This window comes from Macaca thibetana, chromosome 13, assembly GCF_024542745.1.
Source record: "Macaca thibetana thibetana isolate TM-01 chromosome 13, ASM2454274v1, whole genome shotgun sequence".
NCBI lineage: Eukaryota > Metazoa > Chordata > Mammalia > Primates > Cercopithecidae > Macaca > Macaca thibetana.
The window spans coordinates 21,900,982-21,919,566 of record NC_065590.1 but is presented as its reverse complement, the minus strand read 5'-3'; the positions used below and the strand labels follow the sequence as shown (position 1 = coordinate 21,919,566).

General features: G+C 38.5%; 1 protein-coding gene and 1 pseudogene across 3 annotated transcripts in view; one reads left to right on the top strand and one right to left on the bottom strand.

The window, feature by feature from the left end:
* Positions 1 to 18,585, top strand: part of DNAH6 (dynein axonemal heavy chain 6) — a 368,310-nt gene that overhangs the window by 326,152 nt on the left and 23,573 nt on the right. For all 3 annotated transcript variants that reach the window (XM_050754693.1, XM_050754695.1, XM_050754692.1), the window contains 6 exons: positions 4,214 to 4,374; positions 6,193 to 6,281; positions 7,084 to 7,230; positions 8,636 to 8,774; positions 16,533 to 16,652; positions 17,766 to 17,887. In XM_050754693.1, the coding sequence (XP_050610650.1) occupies positions 4,214 to 4,374; positions 6,193 to 6,281; positions 7,084 to 7,230; positions 8,636 to 8,774; positions 16,533 to 16,652; positions 17,766 to 17,887 (778 nt within the window). The remainder of the gene's footprint in view (positions 1 to 4,213; positions 4,375 to 6,192; positions 6,282 to 7,083; positions 7,231 to 8,635; positions 8,775 to 16,532; positions 16,653 to 17,765; positions 17,888 to 18,585) is intronic.
* On the bottom strand, positions 230 to 965 carry LOC126934163 (L-lactate dehydrogenase A chain-like; annotated as a pseudogene).

The following is an 18,585-nucleotide window of genomic DNA, read 5'->3' as shown; positions in this document are numbered from 1 at the left end:
TCCTCAGGAGTCAGAGTCACCTTCACACAAGGTCGGAGATTCCATTCTGTTCCAAAATGCAAGGAACACTAAGGAAGACATTATCCTTTATTCCATAGAGACCCTTAATCATGGTGGAAATTAGGTGCACCCACCTAAGATTCTTCATTATACTCTCTGCCAAATCTGCCACAGAGGGTCCAATGCCCCAGCCTTTGAGTTTGATCACCTCATAAGCACTCTCAGCCACCTACTTGTGAGCCTCTTTCCACTGTTACTTATCTGTATCAGTCCCCAAATCTGGGTGTAGAGTCTTCAAGGAGGCACCAGCAACATTCACTCCACTCCATACAGGCACACTGGAATCTCCATGTTCCCCAAGGACCTACCCTTGACAGCTTAATGAGTGAACTCCCAGCCTTTCCCCCATCAGGTAACGGAATTGGGCTGAATCCAGATTGCAACCACTTTCAATAACACGGTTTTGGGGAAAGCCACTTATCTTCCAAGCCACATGGGTCAAGATATCCACTGGATTTGAAACAATAAGTAAATTGCAGTTCAGCCTGTATTTTACAACATTAGGAATGATGAATTTAAAGATGTTCATGTTATGCTGGACCAAATTAAGACAGCTTTCTCCCTCTTGCTGATGTGCCCAAGCAGTGAAAATGACCAGCTTGGAGTTTGCAGTTACATTAGTCTTTGCCAGAGACAGTCTTTGGTGTTCTAAGGAAAAGGCTGCCATGTTGGAGATCCATCATCTCTCCCTTCAATTTATCTTCCATGACATCAACAAAGCAAGTTCATCTACTGAGTCCTTTGTGGACTTGTTGGCATGGCACAGGTGCAGGCCATGCCAACAGCACCAATCCCAGCAACTATAATCTTATTCTCGGGGGGTCTCTTCTTCCTCTAGAAGATTATGAATCAGCTGATCCTTGAGAGTTGTCATATTGAACTTGGAACCAAAAGGAATCGGGAATGCACATCCAGCAGGTGTCAGGGGCGCATGACAATGAGATCCGGACTCGGCGGCAGTGGCTCCAGCACCTGGCTTTATTAATTCTTTGTATGGATTTTGGGGTCCCAATTTCATTTAGTTCTGCTCTGATTTTAGTTATTCCTTTTCTTCTGCTAACTTCAGGATTTGTTTGTTCTTGTTCTAGTTCCTCTAATTGCAATATTAGATCATGAATCTAATTCTTAATGTAGGAATTTAGCACTATAAACTTTTTTTTTTTTTTTTTTTTGAGACAGGATCTCAGTCTGTTGCCCAGGCTGTACTTTGATGGAGTGATCATGGCTCATTGCAGCCTCAACCTCCCCAGAGTCAGGTGATCCTCCCTCCTCTACCTCCCAAGGAGCTGGGACTACAGGCACACATCACCATGCCTGGCTAATTTCTGTATTTTTTGTAGAGACAGGGTTTTGCCAGGTTGCCCAGGATCATCTCAAACTGAGTTCAAGTGCCCTCCTCCTCAGCCTCCCAAAGTGCTGGGATTACAGGCACTGCATCCAGACATACTGTAAACTTTTAACGCTGCTTTTACTGCATCCCAGATATTTCAGTACGTTGTGTCTCTCTTTTCATTTGTTTCAAAGAAGTGTTTTATTTCTGTCTTAATATGTTGTTTACCCAAAAGTCACTCAGAAGAAAGTTGTTTAGTTTCCATGTAATTGTGTGGTTTTCAGAGATCTTGGTATTGATTTCTATTTTAATTCCACTGTTGTCTGAGAGTATGCTTGGTATGATTTTGATCTTTTTGAATCTATCAAATCTATTATGGTTAAGCATGTGGTTGATCTTAGACTATGTTCCATATACAGATGAGAAAAATGTATATTCTGTGGTTGATGGGTGGAGTATTCTGTAGATAGCTCTTAGATCCAATAGATTAAGTGTCTAATTTATGTCTAGAATTTTTTTGTTAGTTTTCTGCCTCAATGATCTGTCTAACACTGTCAGTGGGATGCTGAAGTACCCCCACTATTATAATGTAGCTTTCCAGGTATTTTTGTAGGTCTTGAAGTAATTGTTTTATGAATCTGTGTATTCCAATGTTGGGTGCATCTATATTTAGGATAGTTAAGTCTTTTTGTTGAGTTCAACCCATTACCATTATGTAATGCCCTTCTTTGTCCTTTTTCACTGTTGTCAATTTAGTCTTATTTCTGCAATATAAGAATAGTCACCTCCTCTTCTCTTGTTTTCCTTTTGCATGATAGATCTTTCTCCACCCCTTTATTTTGAGCCTGTTGGTTTTGTTACATGAGAAATGGATCTCTTGAAGATAGAAGATGGCTGGGTCTTATTTTTTTATCCAACTTGCTACTCTGTGCCTCTTAAATAGGGTCTTTAGACCACTTATATCCAAGGTTAATATTGATATGTAAGGTTTTGATCCTGTTGTGATATTTTTAGCTGGTTGCTTTGTAGTCTTGATTGTGTAGTTGCTTTATAGAGTCTGTGGGCTCTGGACTTAAGTGTGTCTTTGTGGTAGCAGGTATCACTCCTTCATTTCCGTGTTTAGAGCTCTTTTGTGACTCTTTTGTAATGCTGGTCTAGTGGTAAAGAATTGCCTTAGCAATTGCCTATCTGGAAAAGTTTTTATTTCTCCTTTGCTTATGAAGCTCAGTCTGACAGGATATGAAATTGTTGGTTGGAATTTCTTTTCTTTAAGAATGCTGAATATAGTTATGTTATCTCTTCTGACTTGTAATGTTTTTGCTGAGAAGTCTGCTGTTAGCCTTATGGGATGACTTTTGTAAGTGATCTGACCTTTTCCTCTAGCTGCCTTTAAGAATTTTTTTTTCACATTGATCATGGAAAGTTTGATAACTATGTGTCTTGGGGATGGTCTTCTTATATAGCATCTCCTAGGGTTTCTCTGAATTTCCTGAAATTTCATGTCAACCTCTCTAGCAATATTGGGGAAACTTTCAAGGACTATATTCTCAAATATGTTACCCAAGTTGTTTACCTTTTCTTCTCTCTCAGGAATGCCAGTATGGCATAGGTTTTATCTATTTGCATAATCTCATATTTCTCATAGGCTTTGTCCATTTTTTAAATTCTTTCTTCTTTATTTTTGCCTAACAGGGTTGTTTTGAGGTACCAGTCTTTGAGCTCTGAAATTCTTTTTTTGACTTGGCCTAGTATGTTGTTAACGCTTCCAATTGTATTTTGAAATTCCTGTAGTCATTTTTCAATTCTAGGAGTTCAGTTTTGTTTTTTCTTCATATAGCTGTGTCATCTTGCAACTCTTGGATCATTTTACTGGCTTCTTTGGACTGGATTTCAACTTTCTCTTGGATCTCATTGAGCTTCCTTGCCATCCAGATTCTGAATTCTGTATCTGTCATTTCAGATGTTTCAATCTGGTAGGATCCATTGCAATCATTTAGAGCTAAGGAAACTGATTTTTTGAATTGCCAGAGTTCTTGTGCTGATTCCTAATTACCCAAGAGGGCTAGTATTTATCATTTTCAAGTTTCTGTCATTTCATTGAGGCTTTTTATTTTTGTATTCCTGTTTTCCTTTGAGGGTTTGACTGTAGTGTATCTTGTGTATAGTTCATTGGCTTTGCTTCTGGGTACTTTCAGAGGGCCAATGCTTTGCACAGGTTTCTTAGTTGTAGCTAGTTTCCCACATTGGCTTTCACAGATGCTGTGTGATTAATCAATGGCATTTGAATTCAAAATTGTTTTTGCCTTTTGGGATAAGGAGAGGTACTGCTTTTTGACCTGGGTGGTGGTACATGTGCACATTTGCTTTGTGAGAATTCATTGAGCCATACGCTAATAATATGTATTTTTCTGTATATATGTTAGACTTTAATTTTTTAAGTGTTTAAAAACTGATCTATAATGTTGTTAGAAGTTAGGATAATGATTACCTGTGGGAAGAAGGAAGGGGAAATCATTGAGGCGGAGAAAGGCATAAGAGAAATGTCTCTGGTATATCAGCACAGTTCTCTTCTCAACCACAGGTATTGATTTGTGATCATTTGTAGAGCTGTATATTCGGTTTTTGCACTTTTCTATGTGGGTATGGTAAAAATATTTTTAAAAACAAGAAATAAGGAAAACATATTTGTACTGCTATTGGAATGAGGATTCAAAATGTATATATATATATCCTAAGCAAGAGTCTACTATATTTACATTTCTTGATATTGATTTTGCTTTAAAATAGCATAAGATGATATTTTGTTGTTGCTGTTTAATTCAGGGTGCAGTCAATTTCACTGGGGCAAGGACAGGGACCTATTGCTGAAAAAATGATCAAGGATGCAATGAAATCAGGAAACTGGGTATTTTTGCAAAACTGCCATCTTGCTGTTTCTTGGATGTTGGCAATGGAAGAGCTCATTAAAACCTTCACAGATCCAGGTATGTTGAGCACATAGCCCCTGCATAATAATAACATTTTGATGTAACCTTTTCTTGTTGAATTCACTCCTTATAGTAATTCATTATTGTAGGCACTATGTTTCCCTATATTAAAGAGGAGAAATTTGAGACCTAGACAGAGTTAGCTAATTTACACAACCAGGGTTTGATAAAAGACCTTCAGAACTACAAGTTGAGGCTAGGATCCACTGGATCATTTCTGTTTCTTATTGCCTTCTATGAGAGGTCATTTGAATTTGAAATATATTACTTATAGGCATATTAAAAAGAAAAATATACTTAGGACAAACAAAAGAAATTAAATCTTTCCCTATATAACAAGAAATGTCAAGGAACAGAATTCAAATTACCACCAATTCCCTTAGAGTAGTTTTTTACCACCTTTTATCCTCTGTAACCCACATGACAACTAACCTTTACATGTGCCTCAGAGTCACACCCACCCCATGGGCATGCCCAGCATTACTCATAGTTGCTGGCACTAGCTATTATCTCACCACTTTCTTGCCTACTCAAGAAAGTGTAATGGGCTGCAAAGAGAGGAAGTGGAATTAGAATCTACTCATTTTAAAGTGTTAGTATAAAAATAACCAAAACCTCAGGAACTATTTTATTGGTAGCAAATTGTGTGGGTCCCATTCTACCACTCTGCTGTGAAGGCCTGGGGTAGAACTTCCAGGCAAGCATATCCAGAGAGAGCCCTTTCTCTGAGGCCTTTCTTTGTGCCCTCACTACAGAAAGCTTTCTGGAAAGGTAAGAGCTATGCAGATGATCTTGCAAATCACTTTATTTAGTGCTACTTATTAAGGTGAAGAGCTGCTCCTTTCCAGAGTCCCCAGTCTGCACTGTTCACTGAGCCAGCTCAGGGTTTAGCAGCCTTCCCCTAAAGGCCCTTCACTTCCTGGCCCCCTGCCCTCACCCCCAAGCCTTCTGCAGGTTGCTTCTGACAAAGGTAAGGACTCATTTTTATCCACCATTCATAATCTCCACTATTTCCATTCCTTTGCAGTCAAATAAGAGATGGCCTGCTTCCTGCTGGGCCTGTGGCTTACTTCTATTTAAATAATTAAAGAGAAATGACAAGGAGGTCTTCAGTACTGGTCAGAGGTCCCCAGTGATTAGGAATATAATTAAGAAAGAAATGTTAGAGAGGCATCAAAAAAGCAATTTGCTGTGGCGGTACTACATGAGCCTCCAGAATATGGAGATGCCGTTCAGCTTCACTATAACTAGGACAAGAGCATTTCCAGTTCTTCAAGGACACTGGCTGGGCTAATGAAGCCAGCTGAAGTTGTTTGTGTATTTTAAGTGCTTACTAAACTTAAGTGGATAGAAAAGTCCTATTCTAGCCCTTGCTATAATCATTTATAACCTAACCATTTAAGTTCTGATGTTGGTCATTTTCATGCCACTTGTGTTAAATTGAATGGTCAAAAAATCCTCATGAGAATAAATGCGTGGGCAATAACTGCCCTCTTTTTCAACTGAAAATGTTTCCCATTTCAAAGATAAGACCCTTAATAGTTCAGCAACTATTAAAAATTAACATGTTCCTAATGTATTTACCCAAATGTACCTGCTTCTTGACTGCCAAACCCTCCTAACATGAAGTTTCTAAAACAACGCATCTTACTGCCATTTTAAAACAGTTTACAATATACTTGTAATAGATTAACTAGGTCTTTAAACAAAGCCTATAGCATTTTTTCCTTCTATAGAATAATTTTTTTTAATAGAAAAGTGCTACTACCAACTAAACATTTTCCTTTTTTGTTGTTTTTTCTTTGTTTTAAACAGATAGTGCTATCAAGGACACTTTTCGACTTTTTTTAAGCTCCATGCCTAGTAATACATTTCCTGTTACAGTTCTTCAAAATTCTGTCAAGGTAATGTATGCATATGGTTGGAACAATGTGAAATGGTTGGTTTCAGAATATTCATCTAGTGCCTCCAAGGATATCAGAGCCCGCACAGAAGCATGTGGGGGTCTGCGTGGCCAGGATGGGGAGGTGAAGTCAGTATCTTTTCATCTTTAACAAGCAGGGAAATGATTGCCCAACCCCGTCCTTGCATATTCTAGTCCTATTGGTATTCAGCTCTTCCAGCTCTCACCCTCACAAGAAAATGTTAAGGGTACAGAGTGATGAGAAGAGAACCCCTTCCATAGTTAAGGGAATGTTTCAGCATTTGAGAAACAGGAAAGCCTACAAGCCATACTAGTATGGCTGTTGGATTTTAATGCTGGAAGTTTATGATCTATGGCAAGCCTCTACATATGAGGAACAAGAGGTGCTTCTTCCCTCCTGTCCCATGTCATGGGACATCAGAGGACAAACTATGGGACAATGCCGTATGTCAGGATGATGCAAAATTCAATGAGGAAACCTTGAGCATGCTTTCTGGCCTGTATTTAGAAAAAATGGACACTAAGTGGAAATGTCTGAGGTTCTTGTTGAACATGTGGTTCAACCACTGTAGGTCTGAGAACCCTGCCATTCCATGTTCTCCCTGGACTGTGCCTGAGCAAGATACAAAGCAGGCTCAAACATGCCAGGAATGGTCCCTACCTCCCCATGAACATCAGCTATCTACATCATCTCAATGGCTTTCAGTCTATGTGTGTTATTCAGAAATAACGCAAATCTATAAAATCACTCTCTCTGCCATGTATATTTCATCTAAATCCAGGTGACCAATGAGCCTCCAAAAGGCTTACGTGCAAATATCAGACGAGCATTTACTGAAATGACACCTTCGTTTTTTGAAGAAAATATACTTGGAAAAAAATGGAGGCAAATAATATTTGGCATTTGTTTCTTCCATGCGATTATTCAGGTACACTTATCAACTCTGCTTTTTAATAGCAACAAGGAAGTGTATTGTGAAATAAATAGCAATAATTAAGTGAAAGCTTGTAAATGTCATTGTGAAATGCTAAAGACTCCATTCTGTGTCTGAATCCAAGTTGTTTTCATTCAACTTTCAATCTCTATACTCCCCTTGCCTCCGTGTTTCATAGATTCAGCTCTCACCTCTCATCTGATCTGCCTACAAAATATCATCAGTTGGATGAATGCAGTAGGTTCAATTCAGTTCAACAAGTACAAAATAGATTTCCTCATAGGTGGCATATTTATTATATTAGTTTTCCGGTTTTCAAATGTGTGTGGTCTACAGAAAATAAATAAATAAATAAATAAATAAATAAATAAATAAATAGACTGGGCACAGTGGCTCATCCTTATAATCCCAACATTTTGGGAGGCCAACGTGCGCAGATCACTTGAGCCTGGGAGTTCAAGACCAGTCTGGGCAACACAGCGAAAGCCCATCTCTACAAAAAAAAAATTTTTAAATAGCCAGGCATGGTGGCGCATACCTGTAGTCCCAGCTACTTGGGTGCTGAGGTGAGAAGATTGCTTGAGCCTGGTAGGTCAAGGGTGAATGAGCAATGATCGTGCCACTGCACTCCCGCCTGGGTGACAGAGAAAGACTCTGTCTCAAAAAAAAAAGAAAAGAAAATATGCCAGATATAAGATAAATAGGTTAAAAGGTATTAGAGGAGGTCTGATGCGTTGGGATCAGGGGAGGGGTTCTGGGTGTGAGGCCTTTGTTCCGCTAACAAAAGCACCTGAGATGCGGAGGTAGTTTAAGCTTTAGGAAAATTTTGAGATCAAGAGCAGGGAACTTGGAACCAAACCTCTGGCATAATTATCAGTTTCAAATTTAAGAAATTAAGGTAGGATAGGGAAATAACAAAGGAGGTTGGGGGAGGATTTCACGATGGTATGCCATGAAACAAAAATATGGTTCTATGTGTGGCATAACTGAAAAATCATGGACAGACTCCTTAAAACAGCAGGGAGTAGTTCTCGCCACCAGATGGATGATTACAGGGTCAATATTTTTATGCCAAAAGACTACAGGTGAAATTTTTTTTCCTACTGTGATGAAAAAATGCTTTATTTTATCCTGAAGGAAAAATGTTCTTTTGACAGGTCTATCAAATTTCTAGTAATAGCAAATTTTCTTTTGGAAATATGGGGAGGAGCCAGTATTGAAGGAAGAGGTGCTTCCTCTGTTTGGTGAAAGCCTAGCTGAAGTTGAGCCACATGATTTTACTGATTTTGCAGTGTGGGGATGCCCAATTTCAATGGAAACTTCTTTTTAGTTTTCAATATATTACACAGAATTTATTTTATCAAATTTTGTTTCAGACCATTTTCATTTTTCATTCTAGGAGAGAAAGAAGTTTGGCCCCCTTGGTTGGAATATCTGCTATGAATTTAATGACAGTGACAGGGAATGTGCTTTACTGAACCTCAACCTCTATTGTAAAGAAGGAAAGATTCCCTGGGATGCACTGATTTATATTACTGGTGAGTACGTTCTTGTGGCCAGGGCTTCCATCTATGTACCACAAAGTTTTTGGTTTACTCCCACCTGGCCCTTACAAAGATGGTGTCCTCCCCCAGTGTTTAATAGTAGTGATGATGATTTTTGATGTTCCTTGTGTGAAGACAAGATTGTGAGAAGAACACATCAGGACATCATGAGAATATTCACACATAGAAAATGGGACAGCTGCTTTCTCAAATAATAATAATAGGAAAAACAGTGCTTGCTACATGCCAAGCACCCTTTTAAGCACTTCCCAAGAATTAGCAGATTTAATCCTCATAACAACCTTACAATGTGAGCACTATTATTATTACCATTCTACACATAAGAAAACTGAGGCACACCATTTACAAAGTGCTGGGGCCGAGATTTGAACCCAGACAGTGTAACCTCCAGAATCCACGATCTTAAATTCAAAAGAACCTAAACGTTATTTGACTAGTAGAGACCTGTTAATTCAGATATACCTGTTAAAAAGAAAAAATCTTTCAGGAATTAAATTTTTGGTAAATATTAACTGTGACTACATAGGGATCTTGTTGCCAAAATTAGAACCAATTTGGACCATGTGGGCTCAAGTAGTAAGGGAGAGGATATTTGCACTGGGAAGTGGCAGAAGGAGGAGCTCTGAAAAGGGACAGAAAGGAAATGGATGATTTTCATTGGCAAGTAAGGGAAATGCAAAACAGCAGAAGGGTATCAGGTGATCTACAGCCTAAAAGGCAAAATGAAACCTTAAAACATGTTTGAGATGAAGGCAGCAAGATAACAGTAAAAATTGTTTAGGACCAGTCCCCAGAGTGAACCAATAGGGAAAGCCGTGTAATTTGGGAGGCTACTTTGTACTCCTGCCCCAAGCCATCCCAATGGGACCAAAATTGTTTAGCAAAGTGGTGATGTAGGCAAAATTGTTCTCTGATATCCTCTGCTTACCCTGAATTTTCCTGTCTCTCATTTCCCTTTTCCTTCTCCCTCTCCTAGAATCCTTGATGTTTCAGGTTACCTCAGTCTCTACTGCTGTGGAAGTAATTGTGGAGGTAAAAAGTAATTTGCCAGACTGATCTATAGATTTAATGCAATCCCTATGTAACAGCAGACTGTTACACCCAGATCCACTGGCATGTTGCAGGAATTAATAAGCTGATTATAAATTCATATGAAATTCATATGAAAATGTGAAGGGCCTCAAATGGCAAGAACAATCACGGAAAGAAGAATAAAGTCAAAAGAGTAACATTTCCCAATTTCAAAACTTACTACAAAGTTACAACAAGTCATTGTGGCACTGGCATAAGAATAGACATAGATTTTGACTTGGCAGTGGTGACCATAGTTCTAACACATTTTTTGTTTCTGGCATGAAGGGAGCAGAGCCTTTATCAGGTCGATTTCTTTTTATGTGGCACCCATCCACTGTTCCCTCCAGCACCTAGTCTTAGTCCAAAGAGTCTCAGAGCTGTCAAAAAGTTGTTCTGAAGAAAACAGGACATCTCAGCAACAAATATCCCAAAGTATTGCTGTAAATGAGACAGATTTTATGGGAAAATTAAGAAAGGTGTTCCAGTTCTTACAAATTTGGATCTTTAATCTGTGTTGGAAATTCTGTTTCTGGATCTAGTTTGAGGCACTAAGAAGGATAAGACATCAGTTTGCAATGAGCCCTTGCCAGGGTAACATCAATTCTGCTAAAATTGAAGCAGAACAAACACCAAATTTCTGGTGAAGCTTGTATGGAAGAATGGTGAAATATTGATACTTTACAAAAAGTTTATAGAGACAATGCCCCAAACAAATCAGTAGCAGTTTGTAAATGGATAACTAGTTTTAAGAAGGGCCAAGACAGTGTTGAAGATGAAACCCACAGCAGTAGGCCATCCACATCAATTTGCAAAGAAAAAAATTAATCTTGTTCATGCCCTCACTGAAGAGCACCAACAATTAACAGCAGAAACAACAGCCAACACCATAGACATCTCAATAGGTTCATTTTACACAATTTTGACTGAAAATTAAAGTTGAGCAAACTTTCCACTCAATAGGTGCCAAAACTTTTACATCCAGATCAGAGGCAGACAAGAGCAAAGCTTTCAATGGAAATTTAAACAAGTGCAGTCAAGATCCTGAGGCATTTCTCTGAAGAATTATAACAGGAGATGGAACATGGCTTTACCAGTACAATCCTGAAAACAAAGCACAATCAAAGCAATGACTACCAAGGGATGGAAGTGGTCCAGTCAAAGCAAAAGCAGGCTAGTCAAGAATAAAGCTCATGGCAACAGTTTTTTGGAATGCTGAAGGCATTTTGCTTCTCGACTTTCTGGAGGGCCAAAGAATGATAACATCTGCTTATTATGAGAGTATTTTTAAAAAGTTAGTCAAAGCTTTAGCAGAAAAAATGCCTAAGAACACTTCACCAGAGAGTCAATCTTCATTTCAACAATGCTATTCAGGCCTGAAATCAAACTGGAGCACTTTTGCAAGAGTTTTTATGGGAAATCATTAGGTATTCACTTTACAAACCTGATTTTGCTCCCTCTGACTTCTGTGTTTCCTAATATTAAAATTTTGTTAAAGGGCACCCATTTTTCTTCTGTTAATATAAAAAAAGACTGCATTGACATAGTTAAACTCCCAGGACTATCAGTTCTTTAGGGATGGACTGAATGGCTGGTATCATTGCTTACAAAATGTCTTGAATTGATGGACCTCGTGTTGAGAAATAACATTTATATTTTTTTAAAAAGAATGGGCTTATAAATCAGTGGAACAGAATTGAGAATCCAAAAATGACCTTTATATTTATGACTACTGATTTTCAACAACGGTGCCAAGACAATTCAATGGGGGAAGGATAGTCTTTTCAACACATGATGCTGGGGCAATTGGGTGTCCATCCACAAAAGGATAAATTTGAACCCTTATACCATATACAAAAATTAATTCAAAATGGGTGACAGACCTACAATTAACAGAAAAAAGTAAATCTCTCAGAAGAAAGCTTTGGAGAAAATTGTGACTTGGGATTAGTCACTGACTTCCGAGATATGACACAAAAAAGAAAAAATAAATTGGACTTCATCAACATCTAAAACTTTTACTCTTAGGCCGGGTGCTGTGGCTCAAGCCTGTAATTCCAGCATTTTGGGAGGCTGAGGCGGGTGGATCACAAGGTCAGGAGATCGAGACCATCCTGGCTAACACAGTGAAACTCCGTCTTTACTAAAAATACAAAAAATTAGCTGGGCATGGTGGCGGGCGCCTATAGTCCCAGCTACTCGGGAGGCTGAGGCAGGAGAATCGCTTGAATCCGGGAGGCAGAGGGTGCAGTGAGCCGAGATTGTGTCACCGCACTCCAGCCTGGGCAACAGAGTAAGACTCCATCTCAGAAAAAAAAAAAAAAAAAAATTATTAAAACTTTTACTCTTCAACACATACCATCAAGAAAGTGAAAAGGCAAGATGCAGACTGAGAGAAAATATTTGCAAATCATATATCTGATAAGGGCTTGTATCCAAAGTATATAAAGACCTCTTACAACTCAACAATAATAAGAAAAATAATATTAAAATGGTTGAAGATTTGATTTGAATTGACATTTCACCAAAGAAAACACACAAATGCCCAGTAAGCACATGAGAAGATGCTCAATGTGTCATGAGGAAAATGAAAGTTAAATATCTAATGAAATGCCACTTCACACCTACTAGGATGACCATAATTTTAAAAGACAATAACAAATGCTGGTGAGCATATGAGAAAACTGGAACCCTCATACCTGCTGGTGGCAATGTAAAATTGTTCTGCTGCCTTGAAAAAATGTTTAAACAAAGTTGCCACATGACTCAGCAATTCTACTCTTAGATATGTACTTAGGAAAAATTAAAACATATGTCCTCACGAAAACTTGTACACAAGGCCGGGCTCAGTGGCTCATGCCTGTAATCCCAGCACTTTGGGAGGCCCCAGTGGGTGGATCACAAGGTCAGGAGTTCAAGACTAGCCTGGCCAACATGGAGAAACCCCACTTCTACTAAAAACACAAAAATTAGCTGGATTTAGTAGTGCACACCTGTAATCCCAGCTGTTCAGGAGGCTGGAGCAGGAGACTCACTTGAAACCAGAAGGCAGATGTTGCAGTGAGCCGAGATAGGGCCACTACATTCCAGCCTGGGTGAAAGAGTGAAACTCCATCTCAAAAAACAACAACAAAAAAAGAACCCACACAAAAACAAAACTTGTACACAAATGTGCACAACAGCATTGTTCATAATGGCCAAAAATGTCCAATAACTGGTGAATGGCTAAGTAAAATATGGCATATCCATAAACAGAATATTATTCCACCATAAAAGGAATAAAGTACTGATACATACAACAACATAAATAAATCTCAAAAACATTATGCTAAGTGAAAGAAGTCAGACACAAAAGCCCACAAGTACAATTCTATGTATATGAAATTTCCAGACGAGTCAAGTCTATGGAGATGAAAAGTAGTTCAGTGGTTTCATGGGACAGGGAGTAGACATGGGGACTGACTGCAAATGGACACAAGATTTCTTTTGGGGGGAAATGGAAATGTTCTAAAGTTAGATTGCAATGATGGGTAGACAACTCTGTAAATTTACCAAAAATTAATGAATTTTATATATATATATAATTATATATATAAGAATATATATATTCAATATATATTCTTTTATATATATGTTTTATGTGAATTTTATGGTTTTTTAAATTATATCTCATTGAAACTGGTTTTTTAAAAAAGATGGGAGTAAAAAGACAATGCTTTATCCAGGTGGCGATACTTGCTAATGGTGAGTTTTTTTAGGCATTAGTTTATGGATTAATTCATAAAATATTGATTAGTACTATTATGATAGATTCTGGATGTCTGCCTACCAAAAGCTGATGGAGATAATGAATCATTCATAGTAGCCAAAATATGGAAACTACCCAAATAGCCATCAACATATAAATGGATACAGAAAGTATAGTATATGCATACAATGGAATACTGTTTATCCTTAAAAAAAAAAGAAATCCTACCATTTGTGACAACATGGATGGACCTGACTGACATTACGCTAAATGAAATAAGTTAGTCACAGAAGGACAAATATTGCATGATTCCTTTTATATGAGGCCTCTATAATAGTCAAAAGTCTAGAAGTAGACAAGAGGATGGTGACTATCACAGGATAGAGGGAGGAGGAAAATGGGGAGTTGTTGTTCAGTAAGTATAAAATTATAGTTATACAAGATGAGTAAGTTACAGAGATCTGTTGTACAATAGAGCACTTACAGTTAATCATAAGGTATTTTGTACTTTAAATTAATTTGTCAAGAGAGTAGATTTCATGTTAAGTATTCTAACCACAATAAAACAGTGGGTGGCATGAAGAAATTGTCAGAGATCATGGATATGTTTACCATACGGATTGTGGAGATAGCAACATAAGTATATACATATGTCAAAACTCACCAGGTTGTATACATTAATTGTGTGCCATTTTTTGGATACCAACCAAACCTCAATAAAGGTGCAGGGGTGAGGGGAGGCCAACAGTGTGTGGGACATGGCACTACTAGAGAAACAGTTATTAGCTCCAGAAGAGGAAGTGTGTATGGAGGGCAGTTGTGTCTTCAAGAACACTAAAAAAGGTAAGCCGGGGGCATATCCTGAAAGGCCTATGTGTCTTGCTAATAAATTTTGCTCTAACTTATAAACATTTGTTAGCAATTATGGTCTTTTAGGTTAGGAAGAGGTGCAACAATTCACAAAGCTATAATAAAAGCAAAATGAGGGATTGAACATGGAGACATAGCAATACCAGTGGGGAAACTAGACAGGAGAGAATAAACAGAGAAATATTTAGGAGGCTTTAAATACTGGAAGGTATTTGGGATTGGAGGAAGACCTTCAGATTTTATAGTGTAGATTACAGCAATACACACATCCAGGAGTGGTATTGGGGGTGGATCTGAGCTCAAAGTTGGCAAAGACAAAGTCAAACCTCAGGCCTCTCCAGTTTTTATTGGATCATCCCCAAGTCAGCCCACAGAGATGGGAAAGGAAGAGAAAGGGGAAGCCACTATGTTAGGTTCTGCAGTGGGACCCACAGGAACCATGATGCTGGGGCCAGACCAGGCGGTGGCATGGATGGTGGACCCCACCACACACACACACACACATGCATGCACACACGTACACACACACACACGGGCGTGCACACACACACGGTCCCTCTTCTAAGAAGACCAAAGCCAGAAGACTCCTTCTTGAAAGTGAGCTGTGAGACGTCTACCCTGAGTCAAAATGACAGAGTTCCTTGTTTACTCAGTTTGACCCAAGAAAAAGGATAGAGTCAAATCTGGATGGAGAAGCACAAAATCTGTTGATTTGTAAGGAAAACACTTCTGTGCTTCTTGTCAAAAATGCAGATATTTTAGTTAGAAACTTATTTTAGAATAATATATGTTAGGACACCCTTCTTCCCCTGACATCATCATGCAATTGGAGAAACTAGAGCTTTATGTTCCAGAGCCAAGGACCCAAGAGGAGTTTCAAGTCAGGCCATATTAGATGGACCCACAACAGAGATTTAACCCAACTTTATGTTCCAAGATTTCCCAGAAGGTCACTAAAGAATATTTCTAGAAAGATACAGAACATCTCCTTTTTACCTCTTGGAATTGCTGACACAGGGATTCAGCAACTTAACCATCAGCCCTGGTACCTACTTCCCCTCCCCTCTCCCTGAGTGTCTTATCCAACAAGACTGACAAGAGTGACTCCAGCAGGAGAGGGAAGACAGGCATCTCTACAGGATGTGCAGATAAAGACATTCCTGTCTTGGAAGAAATAAATTACTGAGATTCCAAAGACTGAAATAACTTTCTCTCAACCAACTATGTCAGCTTGAAAGAGAAAGAAAAAACAATTGTTTCTTCCTGACATGAGGGAAGAAATAGAGATGAGAATGGATCAACAGTTGAAGGATTCAGAAGTTGACAATGTTGGTATCACAGGTGAAATCCTTCCAGGAACACTACAGTGGTGAATGGTGAATTGTAGCAATCGATCTGGAATTTTAAAGAAATTATATCAGCAATAGATTCCAGTGTGCTTCCTTGCTACACATAGTTTGGGGATGACACATGGAAAGTAGCTTCTCTGTGGAAAGAGAGATGGGATACTAATCAGTTATAATTCCTTATCATTACTGTGAAGTGAGTTGTCCCTTTTGCTTTGAATCTATCTTTCCTCCTTACCCTGATAGCAATAATTAATAAGGAATGTATAGAGGTTGAATGCCTTGCTACAAATACTTGATTCTGCTTTACTCATTGGCTCCGAAAGAAGCACTGTTTGATGGAAAATGTGTATGCTTTAGAATACTGCAATCAATGATAAGACTCAAAATCACTATTTCAAAGCAAAGGAACAAAAACAAAAAAGAAATATGTATATAGAGCTCAGTGGCTTTAGTTTCTGAAAACTAAAACAGCAAAATAATGATAGTAGAGTACATATAGTAGATTTTTTCTACTTTTCAAAAATTGACTTCTATTATCTTTGAGGGGGGTGGTGGAAGGAAATTCTGTTGTGTGCTTTCCATCTTCAGTACCAAATAAATGTGTACATAAATAAACGTTAAAATTTTAATTTTAGGTATGCCTATCAATTTTTTAAAAACAGTAATAATTTCAAAATACAAATTTATTTTCAGGTGAAATTACCTATGGTGGTAGAGTTACAGACAGCTGGGATCAACGATGCCTTCGTACTATCTTGAAAAGATTTTTTTCTCCTAAAACATTAGAAGAAGATTATAAATACTCTGAATCAGGTAAATGACTTTTCAATATTACAGGAAAGGCCTTTCCCAAGAAGTCGTTGACAGCATCTCTCAGTTTCCCATCCAGGGGCTGTCTGTGTCGGGTCTCCACAACCCTCTTATAGCCACACCCTATCCCCATGCTTGGCCACTTTCAGAGCTGGTTTGATAGTAGGATCACAGATCTACATAGTGCTTGGTAACTACTTTGAATTACTTCCATTTTAAAGTTTATTGCACTGTGTCTAAATTTGTTTTCACTCTTATGTTCTAGTGTATTTTGAATGTAATCAAATAAAACACCCAGACATAGTGGCACATGTCTGTGGTCCCAGATACTCAGGAGGCTGCGGTAGGAGAATCACTTGAGCTCAGGAGTTCAAATCCAGCCTGGGCAGCATAACAAGACCCAGTCTCTAAATCATAGTAAATATTATTACTACTACTATGTAAAAGTTTTTTAAATAAAGAAATGAAAATGTCTATTACAGCAAGTTGAGTAAAAACCAGATCTGTGAGTTGGAGATAGCTTATTACAAATCAGACAGCAAACAGATTAATTGTGCTGAGTGTTGATCCCCTTGGAAGGAGCAACTTGATTAGTACAAGCTCATAAAAGCTCCTACCATTGAGCGTCAGTCAGAGCCGATAAGATTCAACTGTATATCCTGCAATCATATAGATAGTCGAGTAACCCTAGATTTCAATGTAGCTTTTAGTTTGGGGAATTAGAGAAGGCTGTTGTTTATCAAACAAATATGAAAGCAATCTCTAACACAAGCATAAATTTAAGCCCTTAATGAGTTACACCTTTCAGCATAGATTTGGAGCCCTTCATGAGTTACACTTTTCAGCAGCATATCCCTGGGGATTCTCCGCATCTTTAAATGCTCTGGAGAAGGCATTTGAAAGGTTAGGACAGTAATCAGATTCTCAAGGCCTGAAGAAAAGGTAACAAAACTAGACACAGCAATGAAAGCATGAAAGCTTAGAAAAAACAATCCCCCTTGCTACATGAGCCAGCTGATTGCAGCAACCATCTGCACCACACAAAGAAAAATCAAACTTGGCAGTACAAAGCCAGTCTATTTGAGACATATTTGTCTTCTGTGTTTTTAATAACAGGTATCTATTTTGCACCCATGGCTGACAGCCTACAAGAGTTTAAGGACTACATTGAAAATCTGCCTTTGATCGATGACCCAGAAATTTTTGGAATGCATGAAAATGCCAATCTAGTCTTCCAGGTATGTGGCCTTTCATCTTAAAATACATATTTATGTTGTGTATAGAAATGCAAAACATCAATAATCACCCCTACTCACTCTGGAAATTATGATCTTCCTAAATAAACAAATAAAATAATTGTTTCACCTTGACTTCAACATTTGGTTCCAATTTAGCCTGTTACCTCTGGGTCCTTCACAGAATCCTAAGACTGTCACGCATTTTCTCTGTCACTGGCCAAGCCCCTCCATCTCCCGGCCTTCTGCCTAGTCCATCCATAATCTACCTGATCACAATCCAACAATTACATGAGGATTTCAATAATAATATAACCCTCTCCCTTTTCCCTTCTTCTACCAGGCTGGGCACATTTGTGTCATATTACACAAAGGTTTGTGGATCCATACACGATTCAATGATAAAAATACAGTGACAAATGTCCAAAGCAGATAAATTAAAACACCATTTATTAAAAGCATGGTCACAGTGTCAGATCACAAACCCAGAGAAAACTGGGTTGTTTTACTCCTCTGTGTAAGACCTTGTGATGCTGCACCATTACCTAAGGGTGGTCCAAGCTCTTCGGCGTGCACTCAAAGCTCTCCCATGACCCTAGGCCTGCGCGGAGTCATCAGGCACCAGAACCAACCCCTGGACTTGGACTGGACCTAAAGAAGGAGTCAGTGAAGGAACCCCAGGGCACCACGTTCCTGCCATG